Source organism: Hippichthys cyanospilos, chromosome 2, assembly GCF_059441005.1.
Source record: "Hippichthys cyanospilos isolate Australia breed blue-spotted pipefish chromosome 2, RoL_Hcya_1.0, whole genome shotgun sequence".
Taxonomy (NCBI): Eukaryota; Metazoa; Chordata; class Actinopteri; order Syngnathiformes; family Syngnathidae; genus Hippichthys; species Hippichthys cyanospilos.
The window spans coordinates 17,289,392-17,306,274 of NC_142370.1; the positions used below are offsets into that span (position 1 = coordinate 17,289,392).

General features: G+C 39.4%; 1 protein-coding gene across 2 annotated transcripts in view; it reads right to left on the reverse strand.

Annotated features, from left to right (window-relative positions):
* The window catches only part of LOC148427621 (paired box protein Pax-7-like), a 33,489-nt gene extending 17,316 nt beyond the window's left edge, over positions 1–16,173 (reverse strand). Inside the window, exons 1-4 of one of the 2 annotated variants that reach the window (XM_088438780.1) lie at positions 15,842–16,173; positions 14,706–14,941; positions 14,291–14,420; positions 13,008–13,151 (exon numbers count right to left, since the gene is read on the reverse strand). In XM_088438780.1, coding sequence (XP_088294906.1) covers positions 13,008–13,151; positions 14,291–14,420; positions 14,706–14,941; positions 15,842–15,926 — 595 coding nt within the window. In that variant the 5' untranslated portion in view covers positions 15,927–16,173. Of the gene's footprint in view, positions 1–13,007; positions 13,152–14,275; positions 14,421–14,705; positions 14,942–15,841 lie in introns of both variants that reach the window. The other variant, XM_088438772.1, reaches the window with a different exon arrangement.
* Positions 16,174–16,883: the final 710 nt, after the last annotated feature.

Below are 16,883 nucleotides of genomic sequence, written 5' to 3' on the forward strand. Positions count from 1 at the left end.
ATGGTATTCTCAGAGAAAATCTTATTGGAGTTTCATGTTTACGATAAGACTGCGTTAAATCCCAGCAATTCAACCGTACTTCCTTAAGGCACTGTCCTCGGCCCTATTTTGTTCATCATCTCTGACACTGTCATGAGCATAAATTTGACTAGTGGAGGCATGATCCAAGAAATAATAAAATAGCTATATAATCATTTGGATAGTAGAAATTACAGATTAAAAATGGAAATGCAATTCAAGTTTTGTTTCTTATGACCTGCAGTAAAACACAAACAAGACAAACATTGCATTGGAAATATCGATAAAAACACCACGACAAAATACTTAATTTTTCGGGTAGCCTGGTAATAAGTTAAAAAAAAGAAAGCTCATGATTTATGCTTATTATAGAGTTGTAGTTAAATGACTGTACCTAAACATATAAATACTTGAGGAGCAGTTTAGAGCAGTCTGTTTGATGTTGTGTGTTCCTGCTGGGTCGGGTCTCCCAGTCCTTTCTCTGCTGTCACAATCCACATCATAATAATGATAATAAGTAAATAAATTGTTTTCCTGGTACCCAAAAACACCAAATTGATCGCTTTGGTATCATTTGTGAGTACATATTCCATTGTCGGAATAGAAACGCTATAGGTTCAGAAAGTTTGACAGCCTAGTGGATGGGGGTAGAAGGAGGAGGAGGCTCTTTTCAAATTATAATAGGAAGCAGAGATTATGGTGAGAATGACGCGCAGAGCCGATAGACAGGCTCAACCTATGATTGGTCTTATTAGGAAGCTTTATTCAGTTCCACACACATGTGCAAATATTCTGCAGAGACAACAATGGTATGAACAACATGCTGACTTGTCGCGGTGAGAATATGATTAGTTTAGCGTTCATTTTATTCAAATCCTTGCCATTGTGTGCTGCGACAAAAATGTGCAATAGAAAAAAAAAGCACATTTAATTCATTTAGAGCTGCAAATTCCAGCCAAAGCCATTCGTTCATTGTTTTCTTTTTTTTCTTAATAACACACATCATTAGCCAATGATGATAACATGAATTCAATTTTGCTGTACAAGTTAACATCACCAAATTAATTTGGAGTTATGTAATTGAGATACACAATTAATACTAAGACAAAGGGCTCTGTTCCTCAGCGGCAACAGATTTTTTCCTAATCTCTCCTTGTATGTCAAGGCTAAAAGATGCTGTCTTGCAAAATATTTAACAAAACCAATAGCATTGTTGCATTTTTTTTGACTTCACGGGTCAATGATGCTGTTTTAATAAATAGTAGACACAAATAAAAACACGTGAACGCTGCAAAAACAAAAATTCCAAGGACAACTTGGTCTTATTTAAGACCCCCTGCACCAGCTTTCGCAAAACTGAAGGTGCAATGTCAAGTCCGCCTCCTTTTACCCCTTTGGGATTCTTCTTGAAAATCCAGGACAAGACTGGGTCAGAGTCCAGTGAATAGATGTGGGCAGAATGAAGTGGAACCAAGCTGTCGGGGTTCCGCGGGCTCTTTGGACGCCTCTTGGGGGTCACTTGCCAAAGCTTCACTTAAAAAGAGACCCGTGAGTGTCCCTCAAGCTTTCAGTATAAATAGAAAGCAAACCCCAGGGGGTTGTTGGCTACAAAGGCCACAAGCAAACGCGCTGCGGGACCGCGGCAAACTCTTGACTACTGACTCAAAGGTTCTCGAGGGCCTTTTCAAGAACCATGGGATCAAGTGATGACGATGAATTACACCAAATTAAAATTGAACATTTATTTGATAATTACAATCGAGAAGGGATGTTAAATAGTTGTTTTGCTTTCGATGAATCAACTTTTGAGAATCATTTACACGAGGACGCTTGGTAGAAATGCCAAAATATTCCATTGCAAGTGCTTTTCGTTTCGATGGTGACCGTGTTTTTGAAACCTCCTTCCAGGGTGGAAAAATTGAATCCACTCCTCGTCGCATTCCCACTCATACAGCCATAACACAAAACCGTGCTCAGATGTGCGACACTGAAAGTCATATACGTTATGGGCCGAAAAATTCTTTATTTTCATGACTATTCACATTGTACATTCACACTGAAAGCATCACAGCAATGCTTGAATGTGTGTGCTGTTATGTACTTAACAAAAAAGGTCAAATAAGTGAAAACGGCGTTTTATTGTCAAGTTTCTTTAAAGTAGCCACACTTTGCTCTGATTACTACTTTGCACACTCTTGGCATTCTCTCGACAAGCTTCCAGAGGAAGTCATCTGAATTAGATTTCACATCACACGTGTGCCTTTTCAGAGTAAATTAAAGCACTTTCTTGCTTTGTCAAAGGGGTTTTGGGACCATCAGTGATGTTATGCAGACGTCATGCTAATATAGAGCACACAAGGGCAACAATTCAAATTTAGATTATGGATAACTGTTGAAATTCACATGGCAAGTGTGAATTTATGCATTGTATTGGGTTGTATGTACGGTATATAGAGCTAGTGGCGAGCACAGGTGCAGCATCTTTTAGCTCTTCAAATCCCCTATTTCATAGTACACCTGTACAATGACAATAAAGGCTTTCTATTCTATTCTATTCTATTCTATTCTATTCTATTCTAAGAAGCAATCAACCATTACTTTGGTTTTGCCGCGCATATCAGAACATAAAGACTGAAGGTTTTGCACTCGCTTGCATACACAGTAGAATTCCAGACATTCTCATTTACTCCATACAGGCACTTATTTTTTCAGAATAACATAAAACAACAAGTGGAGACAAGACAACACTGTGTCTTCTGTTCCAGTCGTCTCCTTATAAACTTAGCCTTAAGTGTTAATCCACAATTCTGGATTTATTTTTTTTTTTTTTTAGAATGATGGAAAACCACTGAGAAAAATTGAGGTTGCCTGATTTTTTTTCCACTGTGCAATATTGATATTTGACTTAGAAACGTTCAAGCTTTCAACTGAGGCCAAAGTGTTCTAATTTATTCAGACAAAGCAACCCTCCACTTGGCACCAAAAGTATCTCCATCAACAAAACCTGCGCCACGTTGCTCTCATTGTTTCACTTCACCATTGTTTCTGCTTTTGTGCAAGTGTGCCTCCATTTAGACCCAACAAATGAAGCGAAAGTGAACCGTAAGCAGCACTATGAAGATTTACGGTGACGGGTTCATACGTGCCAACAGATTTAGGAACTTTGCACTGAATTATGTTGGTGGGGTGGAAAAATATTTGGAAAATCACAACTTTTGTGGTTGCACTCACACAACAACACCAACAGCTTGTCTCATTTCCTTTAAAGATGTCTTTGAAGGCAAACTACGGGCACAAAGGATATAGTGTATATTATTTTTAAGTGGCATTGAACTAAATCCGGCCCACTCAAAGATGCTGGCTTGTTGTGGGCATTATGTCTTAGCAAACTGCTAGTAAATGCAAAGTCTTGATCTCCTTTCCTCCTTGGACTCATGCATGCTCACGTCTTTATTTAGTAGATAAAAAAAATAGCCGTAAACAAAAAAAAAATATTGCAGACTATTAATAAACAGTGATATGTATTAGAGCTGTGAGCAAATATGATAAGAAAAGGCCCTCTCGAGATATGCTTGACACAGTCGCAGGCTTAAAGAAAGCAATGGCAAAACGTTTTTAAGAGAAAGAAATTTGTTTCATTGTAGGAGATCGAGTATTGAGAATTCAATGATATGTGCCTGCTGGCTAAAACTCCTTGGGATGCACTCACTGATGTGTTTCTTTGCAAATGATAGGTAGGCCACGGGTGTGCTTGCGAAAAGAAAAAAAAAAAAAAAAAAAAAAAGATTTAAGGCCAGACAGTACGGCATGTTCTTAACTCAGCATTTCACCATCGATTCATCCATTTTCTAGCCCGCTTATCCTCTTACACCTGGGCCGATCACGTCAGTCACAAAAGCAACGGTAGTGAGAATTGATCTCACACCAGCAGCTATAAAGTTTTTTAACGGTAATCTGCCATATAATTAAGAATACACATTTTAAAAGTACAACCTGAAAACTCCAAGCTCGCCAAGTAACCACCTCTATAATGACCAACATCCAAAATAAATATGAAGTTTATTATACTTTTACATTTTGTGGAGAACTTGTGTGTGAGGTTTGAAATGCAAAATAAAAACAATATTGAAATGCAGAATGACGTTGAATGATACAGAATGTGATGAATTATTGATTAAATTGAGTTAGATCAGGGGTGTCAAACCCAGTTGAGGCCAGTAAAAACTGTTCCAAAAAGGGATTGGTCACAAAAAATGCATATTGTTTTCCCAAAAACGTTTTTAAAATTGGAAAAATTTGATATTTTGTAATAATTATGTCATAATTAGCATTTCGCGGGCCACATGAAATGATGTGGCGGGCCGGATTTGGCCCCCGGGCCTTGAGTTTGACACCGGCGAGTTAGATCATTTGAATTTCAAATGGAAAGGATGTAGCCTAAATGTGTAATGTTGATTGCATCACTGCAATGAAAGATAAATAAAAGATCAATTTGGGATCAAAGCTGTGTAATTTTTGGAAAAGCAAATATGTGTGAATGGGGAAAATATATGCCATGTCATTTTTAAAATACTGTATTTTGAAATGGGAATGATGTGAATTGGATCAATTACTTGGAAGGGGATTCATGTCAAAGTGTGACTAATAAAAATGCAGACCCGATCAAACCATGCAGAATGTTAAAGTGGTTTACAGCTTTCACCAAATTAATGTGGGATGCAATGTTGCAATGTTGCACTTTTTTAAGTGCAACAATGTACTTGAAAAAAGGAACTTGTCAAACTGTACTTATAAATCATTTGAAATCAAACCTAAGGCACATAAGTTGAATGAAATAATACCCAAATAAAGACAGCATTGCAATTGGCCGGCAACCAGTTCAGGGTGTCCCTCACCTACTGCCCGAAATCAGCTGGGATAGGCACCAGGAAGCCTGTGACTCTTGTGAGGATGAGCGTCTATCGAAAATGGATGGATGGATGGATGGATTAAAACCAACCAATCTTCATGCACAAATAGGAATGTACTGCGCTTTCAAGTTAAAAACAACTGAACTATAATCGATTTAGCATCGATTGAGAATAATATTTTTTGTCATTGTAATAATACTTTGATTTCACCTTTTAAACATGACACACACAACAGGTGCCATCAAATAAACATAACAGTACATAGACTGATCTGGATTATTCAGATGCGCATCACAATAACAAGCATTGTTCCAACAGTGTTTTCTCAATAGAATAGAAGTTTAGCTCTGATTGCGATTTCTATTTTGCTGCTAATTGTGTCACTGCAGCCACGAGCTGCTGGCGGTGGCATTGCAAGCCCGAGAAATGTGTACTTGCAAGGCAAACAATGCAAAGAGTAGTGAGTGGACACGGCCAGTCCTCCCACTGCAGATGTACATTAATTCCAAGTGGGAGCATTAGAAATGCTGATCAGCTTGGCAGCGCGCAGTCTAAGCTTTCCTTTCAGCGTTTTGCTGTTGTCTACTTCAATCGTGTCAATGTGAGGGAGTCTTTTCAGAGGTATTCATGCATCTGCCTTTGGGCCACAATGCTTGCCACTTTATAAACTGTCAGCCTGCGTGCCCCAAGTATTTGCTTCACATTGTTTCTTTTTCTTGAATCAACCCCGCGTCCCATCCACCCCCCCCCCCCCTCCCCACGGCAGAAGCACACTCAGAATACAACCCACAAAACGTAAGTTGGGATGGACACAATGTATGTCCTCTTTGGCGTGGAGAGCTGATGGTTCAACTCTCACTTCCCCTCCCACAAGGCGTCCTTCATATGGACAGTATGGCATCCGTCATGTTCATAAACAGTAGGTGCCATCAGACTTGCTTTGGCAATCGTCGTCATATCTCATAACGTATTATCTGGCACCAATGTTGTTGCATTATTTGCATCCCTGTTCCTGTTGTAGACTGCTTCCATACTGCAGTCAAGAGCAGGTACTGTATATTGATAAATATGACTTGAAGAAGCTGTCAAACGGGGTTAGAACATTTCTGGAGTTTGGATTACAGTTAGGTTCGAATTGTTTTCAACTTTTGCATTTTAATCTGTTTGTTTTAATAGTTTTCAAAAATGGTTAGGTTTTTTTTTTTTTTTTTTATGGAGTGTTTCTCCAGCACTAGACTTTAAAAAATGTCACTAAGTGTTAAGTAAAGTAAAGTACTGTACATTACAGCTCTCAAATGAGAGTTTGGCCTTACTCCTTCTGTCCAATGTGCAGCAATGCCAAAATAAACACATCTAAAATCAAATCTGTAGCTCATGTATAACAAAGGGCAAATCATGAAAACAAAGGCCATTTCTGGTTGTTTTAGTAGTATTTAGTAGTAGTAGTAGTAGTAGTAGTAGTAGTAGTATTTTATGAACATGAGCTGTATTTTGTTCATTTTGTTTTTTTAAAGCAGTTTTTTTATTCCATTTTGCCACAAAAATGGTTTTATTTTTGTGTTCATGGTTTTGCTCATTTTCATCCAATGTAACAACCCTGATGTCAACTTTATTGAAATTCCCAGTGTGTTTACCTTCATTCTAGAGAGAGAGAAAAAAAAAAACATCACTTTAATTAAGCGCCTCCCCAAAAAGTAATAATTTCAATTCCATGCATCAGCTCTTCTTCTTAGTGGAGTGGTTTGCGTCCTCCCATTTATATTTGAGCGCATCAACAGGACTCCTGTGCAAAAATGCGAACAACAAAGCCAGTGGTGATCTTTTTCATTAGTTATTCAAGACCTGGTGCGGCAACCTTTTCATGAACACGGGAAATAAATTTGGCAGTCAGCGATGAAAAGACTGAAATGAATTTTTCACGAGGAAGTCCATTTCACATCCGCCATCCTGCAGCTACTGCAAAGGAGTAGACGAGAAGGAAGAGAAACGTCCTTGGACGTTGTCCAGCGGGCTCACTGAAGGTAATTTCAGCGGATGAAAGTGGATTCTTCCCTGCTGCATTTGAAGATGACATTCAAGTCAAGTCACCTCTTTGAAGTGTTCACTATTAAAACGCCTTTAAATAAGCGAACACGGTCTTTAACTTGCAGCACCGGGTGAATATTTCAAGAGATGTAAGACAATGTCCTGCAGAAGACAAGATAGTTGAAGACAGGCATCAAACACTGGAGCGCTGCACCGCGGGAGACTCATCGAGGGCTCAATTAACGAGCGAGCACGGCGTTACCGTTTCGTCCACTTTTGTCTTGCTATATTGTTGTGTTATTTCTCTCATTGCCATTGTGCTGCAGGCTGTTAATGGGATCCCCGAGGCCGGTGACACCCCTCAAGTCCACTTTGCCTGTTTGCTCTTTGTTCACAGCTCCCCTTTTGTTGCCCGATCAGCCTCCCATCGGGTCGCCGGACAAGATTCATGGCATTTGTCGGCCAAATGAAAGGAGGATTACGGGGATGGCTTGTGTGAACAGCCCATTGCAGGAGTGGATTCTCCTATACGCCCCCTCTCGCCCCAAGCTCGGCGGCTCCCATTTATAAATATTTGTTTTCCGAAAGACATCCCAGATAAGTCCAAACCAAGACAACGGCCAAAGACTGTCAACAAGTAGCTCAGCCAAATGCTGATCGCTGTTGATTTGTACTCACTTTGGGCTTTTTTTGCCCACAGTTGTTTTGCACGCAGTGTGCAAAAATCTAATTATACAAAATTGTCCAACAATGGAATGCATATTCATTACATGCCAAATAGCGGTGCGGCAATGTAACTCGTGAGATAATGTTTTTGTGTTTTGTGTGTTTGTCCTTCCAACTATATCAATGAGTTGATCACAAAAAGACAGTCCAAGAACAAATACACCGATGCCTCTAAATATCTGGTGTATACCTTTTTACTTTTTTTTTCAAGCAAATGAGATAATATAGCTTTTTAAATATTCATTCACACAAAAAGTACTGTGTATAGCTTTTTAAATAATCATGCATACAAAAAATACTGTGCATTTGCTCCAGTTGTATGATAATATACCGTTAAGATATTGTAAGACATTGATAGCAATGATGCAAAGCAGTGTCCCTTCCATCAAACATCAGTAATTTGAATTACTCATTTTGTAAGTGGAAAGAAATTAACAAGTACTGTATATAACAAGATAAGAGACGCCATTATAGGTTTTCATGTACAGCCAAAGCCAAAAGTTTGGAAGCACCCTCTGATTAGGTTTATTTTGGGGGTTTAAATATTAATTTCCTGATTTGTAGATCATTGACACAACAAAGAAATATTGATGGTGAACAAAAATGAGAAATTAAACAGAATGTTTCAATTTACAGTTCACATTCTTCAGTACATTCCATCTGCCTGGATGACAGCTTTGCACATTTTGGCAGTTAGCTTTATAATGTATCTCATGACCTAAAAAGACTTTCAGTTCACAGCTGTGCGTTTCCAAGAGTTAAACTCTTGTATTTCTTGGCCCCCTGAAGGATTTTCAGACCATTTAAAATAGATGTTGTTACCAAAAGATTTGCTGGTACTCTATGATTTGCATGTGGGCAGTCAAGATCATTCTTCTAAACATGATCGCAATGTGTAAGATTATCTGTAGTTAACTTTGGATGTCAAAAATCCTACAGACTTGTATCTGAATCCTGCTGTATACAAAGACTTTCCCTGGCTTCGATATGCAGTACATGTAGCAGCGTTCACAAATAGAGAGGTAGGCCTGCACGCACAACACATCAGTTGTAGTGGTGCGCGTGCGCTCTGTTAGGCCTCAGGCCACAAATGTTGACGTCCTCTATCATGGACATAATGTACTTTTAGTCACATTAAAGACAGCCACAGTCAATTAAGTGATACTTCAATTATTTGTACAGTAAGTATTAAAATACTCACAGTACCTTAAATAGAATTAGTATAATGAAAAAAAAAAAAAACACCACATCCCAAACAGATTATATGCAATCATTGACAAGTGATTTCGGAACTACACTGAAACAAGAAATGATGGTGAGCAACATTTTGGCCAAGTGAGTAAATTAAGATAAGACCAATTTATATTTGGCCATGTAAAAAAATATGCTGAAAAGACTGACAGGTACCTGCAAATGAGCCTTTAAATGGAATCAGGTCAACAAAGGTGAGGTGTAATTAGTGTGATTATGGAAGTCTTCTTAAATCGTTTACCTGGTAATTATAAGTCTAACGTTTGACTAATACGGGCTGCTCTGTTGAAAAATCCAAATACACTTCAGAAATATGAAAACAAAATAAGAAGCACTGAATGCAAGTGTGTGTGTATGTTTATTTAAATGTCCCTGTTTCTTTGGTGTGAGACAGCAAGGGGGGGGGAAAGGGGAGGTTAATCCTAGTTCAATACACTGACGCACAGCCCAGGATCGAGCCTGTGACAATTGTGTTATCTCCAGCCAACATTTGGGTTTCCCCACAATTCCAATCCAGAAGAATAGCTGCGAGAGAGTGCATATGGAGAGGAGGAAGCGCAGATGCCCGGGGATACGTGCTATCAATAGCTGCAACGCAACGGTCCCTAGACTGCCACTGTAGACGGCCACCACATTTGTCTCTGCCTTTGAGCTCAAGTAGTCAAGCACTCAAATCCACATGAGCTACACCTGTATAAACCTGATGACATCCAAGCATGATAATCTTCAGTTTTGATTGAAATGGGAAATGGGAAGGTCATTCATTCATTTGCATCCTTGCTCTTCACGTGAAATAAATGATCCATCCATCCACCCGTCCATTAATTTTCTATTGCTGTTTATCCTCACTTGGGTCACAGGCATGCTGTTGCCTACTCCAGCTGTCAGGGCAGTAGGCGAGGTACACCCTGAACTGGTTGTCAGTCAATGGCAGGGCACACAGAGATGAACAACCATTCACACTAACAAAAACACCTAAGAGCAATCGGAGTGCCCCAAATAAAAACCACGCATGTTTGGGGGAAAATGTGAGGAAACCGGAGCACACGGAGAAAACAATTACGAACTGATCTCTTTTACATCGAGAGAGGACGAAGGTGTCTTTATAAAATCAAAGACAAGGACAATGACAAAGCAAATGTATGTTTCCATAAAAGGTGTTCATTGGATGAGGTAAGTTGTGAACTTCATCCTACTCCTTCCTACTTCTTCCTACTCCTTTAAACATATGCACTTAATATGTATTGATCCTTTCTTTTGATTACATTTGTGTATAGATATTCAATATATCAATCAATCAATCAATCAAGACCTAAACAGGCACAGGTAGAACCTGCAAACTCCACCCGTGAATGCCACACAAAATAAAGGATTTTTTTTTTTTTTTTTGTTAAATTGATGTATCATTCATCTGTGAGCTGGAGATAAAACACAGAGCACATTTGGACAAACAAACATTAAAATTCACTCATGGGCAATTTGGAGTCTTCAGACAATTGTTTAAAAAAAAAAAAAAAACATTCTGCAACTGAGACCAACACCAGGCTACTCCTAAGGCCTACTCACTGAACCCTGGGTCGAACCCAGGTAAGGAACCACTGACCTAGATACACCAATCTGACGTTGCAAGTTGGGTAGAACCCGGCCTCGGTATACACCGTCTAATTAGTTAAAAAAACACTGGGCGCTAGGAGGGTATTTTCACCGGATTTTACATGTAGAATTGGCATCAGATGTTGTCACATTAGATCACTCAGATTGACTGTCAGGTAGCGAAACAGTGCGCAAAGTTTACACCAAGAGCTTTCCGGTTAGCTTTGTCTGACAACAAAAAATATCGACTAACGTCGCCAAAGGGTGTTACTGTACTTTTCACGCATGCGCGGAAAATCATCAGTGTCCGTGTCTGTCTGTGGCAGTGTCATTTCTGTCGGTTTACCAGAGCGACATGCCGACAGATGCTGATGCCACGGGCAGGAGGCCCCAGTCACATTGGGCTGCCTTCGGTTTGACGCATCTCAAGCTTGTGGTGTACAGCCAGTAAGTAATCCAACTCCATCACGAAGGTTATGTTCCAGACCATCTCAGCAGTAAATAAAAACCAAAAATACTCAAAGTCATATACACCCTAGACATGTCTTCATAGAGTTTATGACACTAAACACTTTTAAGATGTTCAAGCACATTTAAAAAATACAAACATGTGTAAGCATAGATCATATAATGCCAATAAGCGAGCGAGAAAGAGAAGGAGCTTCATTCTCCTAAAACTCACACGAAGGCCCTACCTAAATTTTTTGTGATGTAAATATGTCAAAATCCATAACATTGGACCTGGAGTCAATCCGACCAAGGGCATGTTTAACTATCAGAAATTTTAAAAAAGCTCGACATTAACATTGTATACATGTATACCATTATTAACCTCATCACCATCTCAATTAATATTTAATACATCATCCAAAGAAGGTAACTACTTAAAAAAGCAACGTTTTCAAAGTTCAATAACATAAACTCAACCATGTAGATGTCAATTAGTGAGTCAAGTAAAGATCCCAAGCCCTATTTTTTTTTAATGTGTCTTTCTGACCAAGGGCTGTAGAGAGAAGATGAATGTGAGAAGAGGAAGAGTAAACACAAGAAGTTACTTGAAATAAGCAGTGACTCCCAAAATGTTCTTCTGCCCAATAGTTGTTGTTTTGTGGTAGTTATCAAGGGTGTAAAACCCGTTGCTTTTTTTTTTTTAAATCAAAATAAGGGTTCCACTATGAAATGTATCAGGATGCATATGGAATAATCTTTTATTGGGAGTGATATATCTTGGAAAGAAAATGGCTCTTTTACAGTTACAAGTTAAAAATGTACAACTACAAATTCAGCATATCCTCTCAAACTGGCCACCATATGTAAAACCATATGTAAAATCATGATCACACTGAGTCGAACTAAATTGTTTCACTCAAATCAAATCGTCCTCGAATCATTTCATACCCGTGTTTCGTACACCCATGGATCGTCACACCCCTTAGCGTCAATGTAAAGTACTAAAACAAAAAGGTTTTATCGTTTTTGTACATTATTAGACTTCACTTTTATGTGTGTATGACCATTTAAAATCTATGTTTAATGTGTCACTCAAAATGTCAATTTTGCTGATTTGATATATTCTATAGTTTAAGAATGCAGAATTGAAGCCAAAATGTGTTTTAGTTTAACAGCGTGTTTATCAAAGAATCACATCATTTGGAGTGTGTGTGCGTCCGTGACATTATAACGTCAACAGCGCGCTGCCATTAAAATGCACTCTCCTCCCACAGGAACAAACCAGCGAAATAAACGGAATTAATATTTGAAAATGCAATCCAAAGCACACGGAAGGAAACCTTAAACCCTCATGAATTTTTCGCCGCAGGCTTGGCACCATGAAGTGAGCTGCCCAAAAAGATGAAAGTGAAAAGAAATAAAAGCTCAATTTAATCTGCTTTGGAGCCCTGCAAGGGAGCACATGTGCCTGGAAGTGTAAGAGTGAGGGCTGATAGGGGATAAATATATTTCTTACTATGCCTTTGAGCTATTACATCCGTCTCCAACACGGACGCCTATTCAGCAGACAACAGTTTCATTAGCAGCTGTAGTCCCTATAAATCTCCCAATGATTAGAAGATGACGGAGACACACACCGGGCTCATCTTTTAAACATCTTTTGTGACGCGAGTACTGGAGATTATTTGGAGCAGGGCAGATCATTTCATTTACAAATTAAATAATAAATAATCCCCAGTTTGGTTGCGTTTTTTTCGATTTATAATATTAGAATATGATTCCGTTTCTCAAAATGTATTTAACAACTATTAACGTTTCGGTTTCCGGTCACGTCCACACAGACACGTGTCTAATTGATATGAACTATGGCATGTGTCTCCTCTTGCCGGTGAGCGTGAGGAGCGTGTGTGCTCCGGGTGGGCCAGGCACTTCATCAATAACGCATCGGAAATAATGAGGGGAACTCCGGGGGGAAGCCAATGACAAAACGGGCCCCACTTGGGCCCAATTTGCTGTGAAATCCCCGCGGCCTACCTTTGTCTCTCAAGATGCCAGCGATGCTATGCTTGGTTTTCTTGTCCTCCTCTTCGTCCTTTTTAAAGCACTCCTCGTCCTCGTCTTCGTCGTCGTCGTCCTTCTTTCCGAAACGAGCTCGCAGTATTCGACTGATGGAACTCACTGCCAACAAAAGAACGGCATCTTTACTCGTTGTGATAACGATTGTGAATAGAGGTAATATAGCTAGTTGATATAGTCGTAGCAGTACTCTGTAAAACTGACGCTCATTTTTTTTTTTTTTTTTTTGCGGGGAGGGGGGCAATTGGAATAACTTTACCAGGCATTTATTGTAATAATGTTCGTTAGCACAACAAAACAAGCAAACCGTTTACGACAAATTTTTATATTTTTAAACTTATATCTTTAATTAGAACTGGAAACTTATTTCGTACTTGAAAACGCGGGGAGGCCTGCGCATTCGCAACTTATCATATTTTAAATCTTAAAGTCGAATCAAACTTTGTTGCCTCGGAATTGAGTACATCTAACTATATTTGCAGTGATTATTAATGTTGTCTTAAGTCCGAATTCTTTATTATACCTAAAAAATCTTACATTATAGTTTGTTCTAGTAAATTTTGTAACACAGTAGTATAAAATGTGTGTGTGCGTGTGTGTGTGTGTGTGTGTGTGTGCGTGTATGCGCGCGCGTGAGTGAGTGGATGTAATTCTCAAAACGTTATTGTCATAAAAAAAGTGAAAAATACAAATATCACGTTGATATCTATCTACACTAATGCGCATAACGTTTTGAAAATAGATCCTTAAATAGCGTGGCATAAGAATAAGAATAAGAATAAGAATAAGAATAAGAATAAGAATAAGAATAAGAATAAGAATAAGAATAAGAGTTAAATAGTTAAAACAATCCAATTATAGATTTTAAAAAAGTGACTAACCCAATATTTGGACCAATTTATACCCAGCTCTCTGGGTTTTGCTCATAACAACCACAAAAGGGATCGTTTTGCACAACACAATCTCTTTGTTGTTTTTTTTGTACTAAACACAGAAAAATATGTCTCAAATTGACCCAGATGTTGAGTCCTTTTTCACCCATCGTAGCTTTTAGCCTTATTGTTTTTGCACTGTAATAATAATAATAATAATAATAATAATAATAATAATAATAATGTTGACAGACGAGAGAGAGAGAGAGAGAGAGAGAGAGAGAGAGAGAGAGAGCACGCTTGATGGTGCTTTGGGAGAGGAAGAGAGCAAGGGAAGAAGTGGAAGTATCTTACCAGCGAGTGTCTCACCTGAAGGGACGCTGCTCCTGTCGCACACGCCGTCCTTGAGCAGTTTATCTCGTATCTCCCAACTGAATATTCCCGGGCTGTCGCTCTTGTACTGTTCGATCCTTTTCTCCAGGTCGGGCGTTGCGACCTGCTGCAGGGGCCGCAGATGACACAGTTAAGTCACTTGCACTGACTGGTTCTATTTTCATACGGTGTGACTCTTTCGCAATCAGATTCAAGGATTTAAGCGAATAACTTCCATGAACATTTTTGGACTGTACACGAGCTTCTAATTTCGAATCTCACATACTGTTCATTTTTGCACGAATTACAACATAAGGTGCAATTTCAAGCCCAGTCAGGCTTGCAGCATGATTTAAAAAAAAAAAAGTCTTCGTTGCGGCTGTTTAAATTCTTCGCGGGAAACAGTGCTCACCCTGGGCTTGCTGCCTCCGATGGCCCCCGGCCGAATGGAGCCGGTCTCCTGGTATCGGCACAGAATCTTGGACACGCAGCCGTGAGAGACCCGCAGCTGGCGGGAGATGACGCACGGTCGGATGCCGTGGTGGGCCATTTCCACGATCTTATGGCGGATGTGGTTGGGCAGAGGCCGGCCGTTGATAAAGACGCCCCCCAGCTGGTTGACCCGGCCCTGGCCTAAAGGTGTAGAAACTGTCGGCCACCAGAACCGAGGGAGGAAATTGTTCATTTTTATTCAAGTTCTGGCGAGTTCACTCAAGCTAAACTTTGTACGTTCACGTTGTTTGATGGCCTACCCTAATAAAGGCCTAAATTCGATCGATTCGTTTAACACCGGAGAATTATTTAATTCCGCAATTTTTGTCTATCTTTGTCTTTGTGTCTTTATAACACTCTAACAAGCAATACAAATAAAATGAAATACTAATTTAAATTAGACACGTTCAATTTAAAATAGGAGCATCTTGAAATGCTCGATTAAACATGTGGGGGGAAAATACGCAAATTACAAGAAATACAAAGCAAGGTTGGAACATACATTTGCGTTATTTCACAGCCGGTTGTCAATGCATGTAAATATTGTGGAAAATCTCATTGACTGTTTTTAATCTTTCTTCATCTCACGTGTGTGTATCCCGACAGCTTCGATTCCACAATAATACCACGTGCAGTAGGCCAGAATAATAAATCATTTTTTTAAATCATGTCGCTAAAATGGATGATTTGCTTTCTCATTATGTTCACTGATTGTTGAGTGAAGTTAAAGGGTTTATTGGGTGCAAATCTACCGGATGAACCACGCAAACAAAATCGCTTATCAACAGTCATGCTGTTTCTAAAAACTATATGAATTTTATCGACTGATTGTGAAGAGTAAGAATTTCACTCTGTGGGTTCGTGCTATACACGAGACAATAATTCTCTTATTGTCGTGGATGTTGGACGATGACATTTTAGTTTACTATTGAGGCAAATTTTCATGTAAATTGTGTGCGTGTGTGTGTGAATTCGTGTGTTTTAAGTTCCACTTGACAAAGTTCTATTTCGGCAGAGTTCATCCCTCTTTAAAGAGCGGTATAAAAGTGAGTTTACCTTCCAGTGGGAAGCCGGTCCTTGGGTAGTTCTGCCCAGTGGCTGGGCGCATCATTCGCGGCACGGTTCCAGGTAACGTCGTCATTGTCGGCTACTTGTTTATCATACAACAAACCAAACAACGGATCTGAGAAACAGCGTGGACGGCCCCTGATAGACGGCGGCAGCCACTTTGAGAGGTCCGGCGTGTTCAGGAAAGCAGAATGCATGCGGCGGCATTCAAGGGCTTTGGCATGTTGGTTTGTGCATGCAGCTGCGCGGGCCTACGTCTTCTGCGTCATGTGTCACACCGTGTCAACGCAGCACGACTTTGGCGCTCTGGCGGAAATGTGTAAGCTGGGCAGGTCGAGGCCGGTGATAGGTTCAGAGGAGCCTCTTGTTTTTCACTAAAAGCTTCAACAAGTTTCAGCAGCCAATGAAATGAAAGAAGTCTCTCTCTCTCTCTCTCTCGCTCTCTCTCTCTCTCTTTCTCTCGCTCTCTCTTTCTCTCTATCTCTCTATCTCTTTCTCTCTCGCTCTTTCTCTCTCTATCTCTCTATCTCCTTTCCTCTCTCTCTCTTTCCCCCTCTCTACCGTTATGAACTTATTTTCAAAATTAAGACAATAACAATAATGTGGTACCGCTTATTGCAATTGTGAAATGTTTTATTTTTTTTGACAGACAAGTAGCCCATTCAGTTTAAAGATGGATTTTTAAAAACAACATAATCGCAGACACACACACACACACACACACACACACACACACACACACACACACACACATATATATATATATATATATATATATATATGATCATCTAAAAAGTGGATGAAAATAGAGACTTAAAAGTGTTGGTGCCTTCCCTTTCTTACTCAACTTTGGAAGTGCATAGTGATGTCTTTTGGCAAATTTTGTTCAGCAACTCCAAGAGATAGATGTGTAACATTGTCTGGTTTCTTTTCTGTCTCATCTGGTGTCGAATAGCATCATAATGTGCATCATTTAAAAAAAAAAACCAAAGGAATCATTTGCAAAGGAGTGACTATAACACAATGTAGC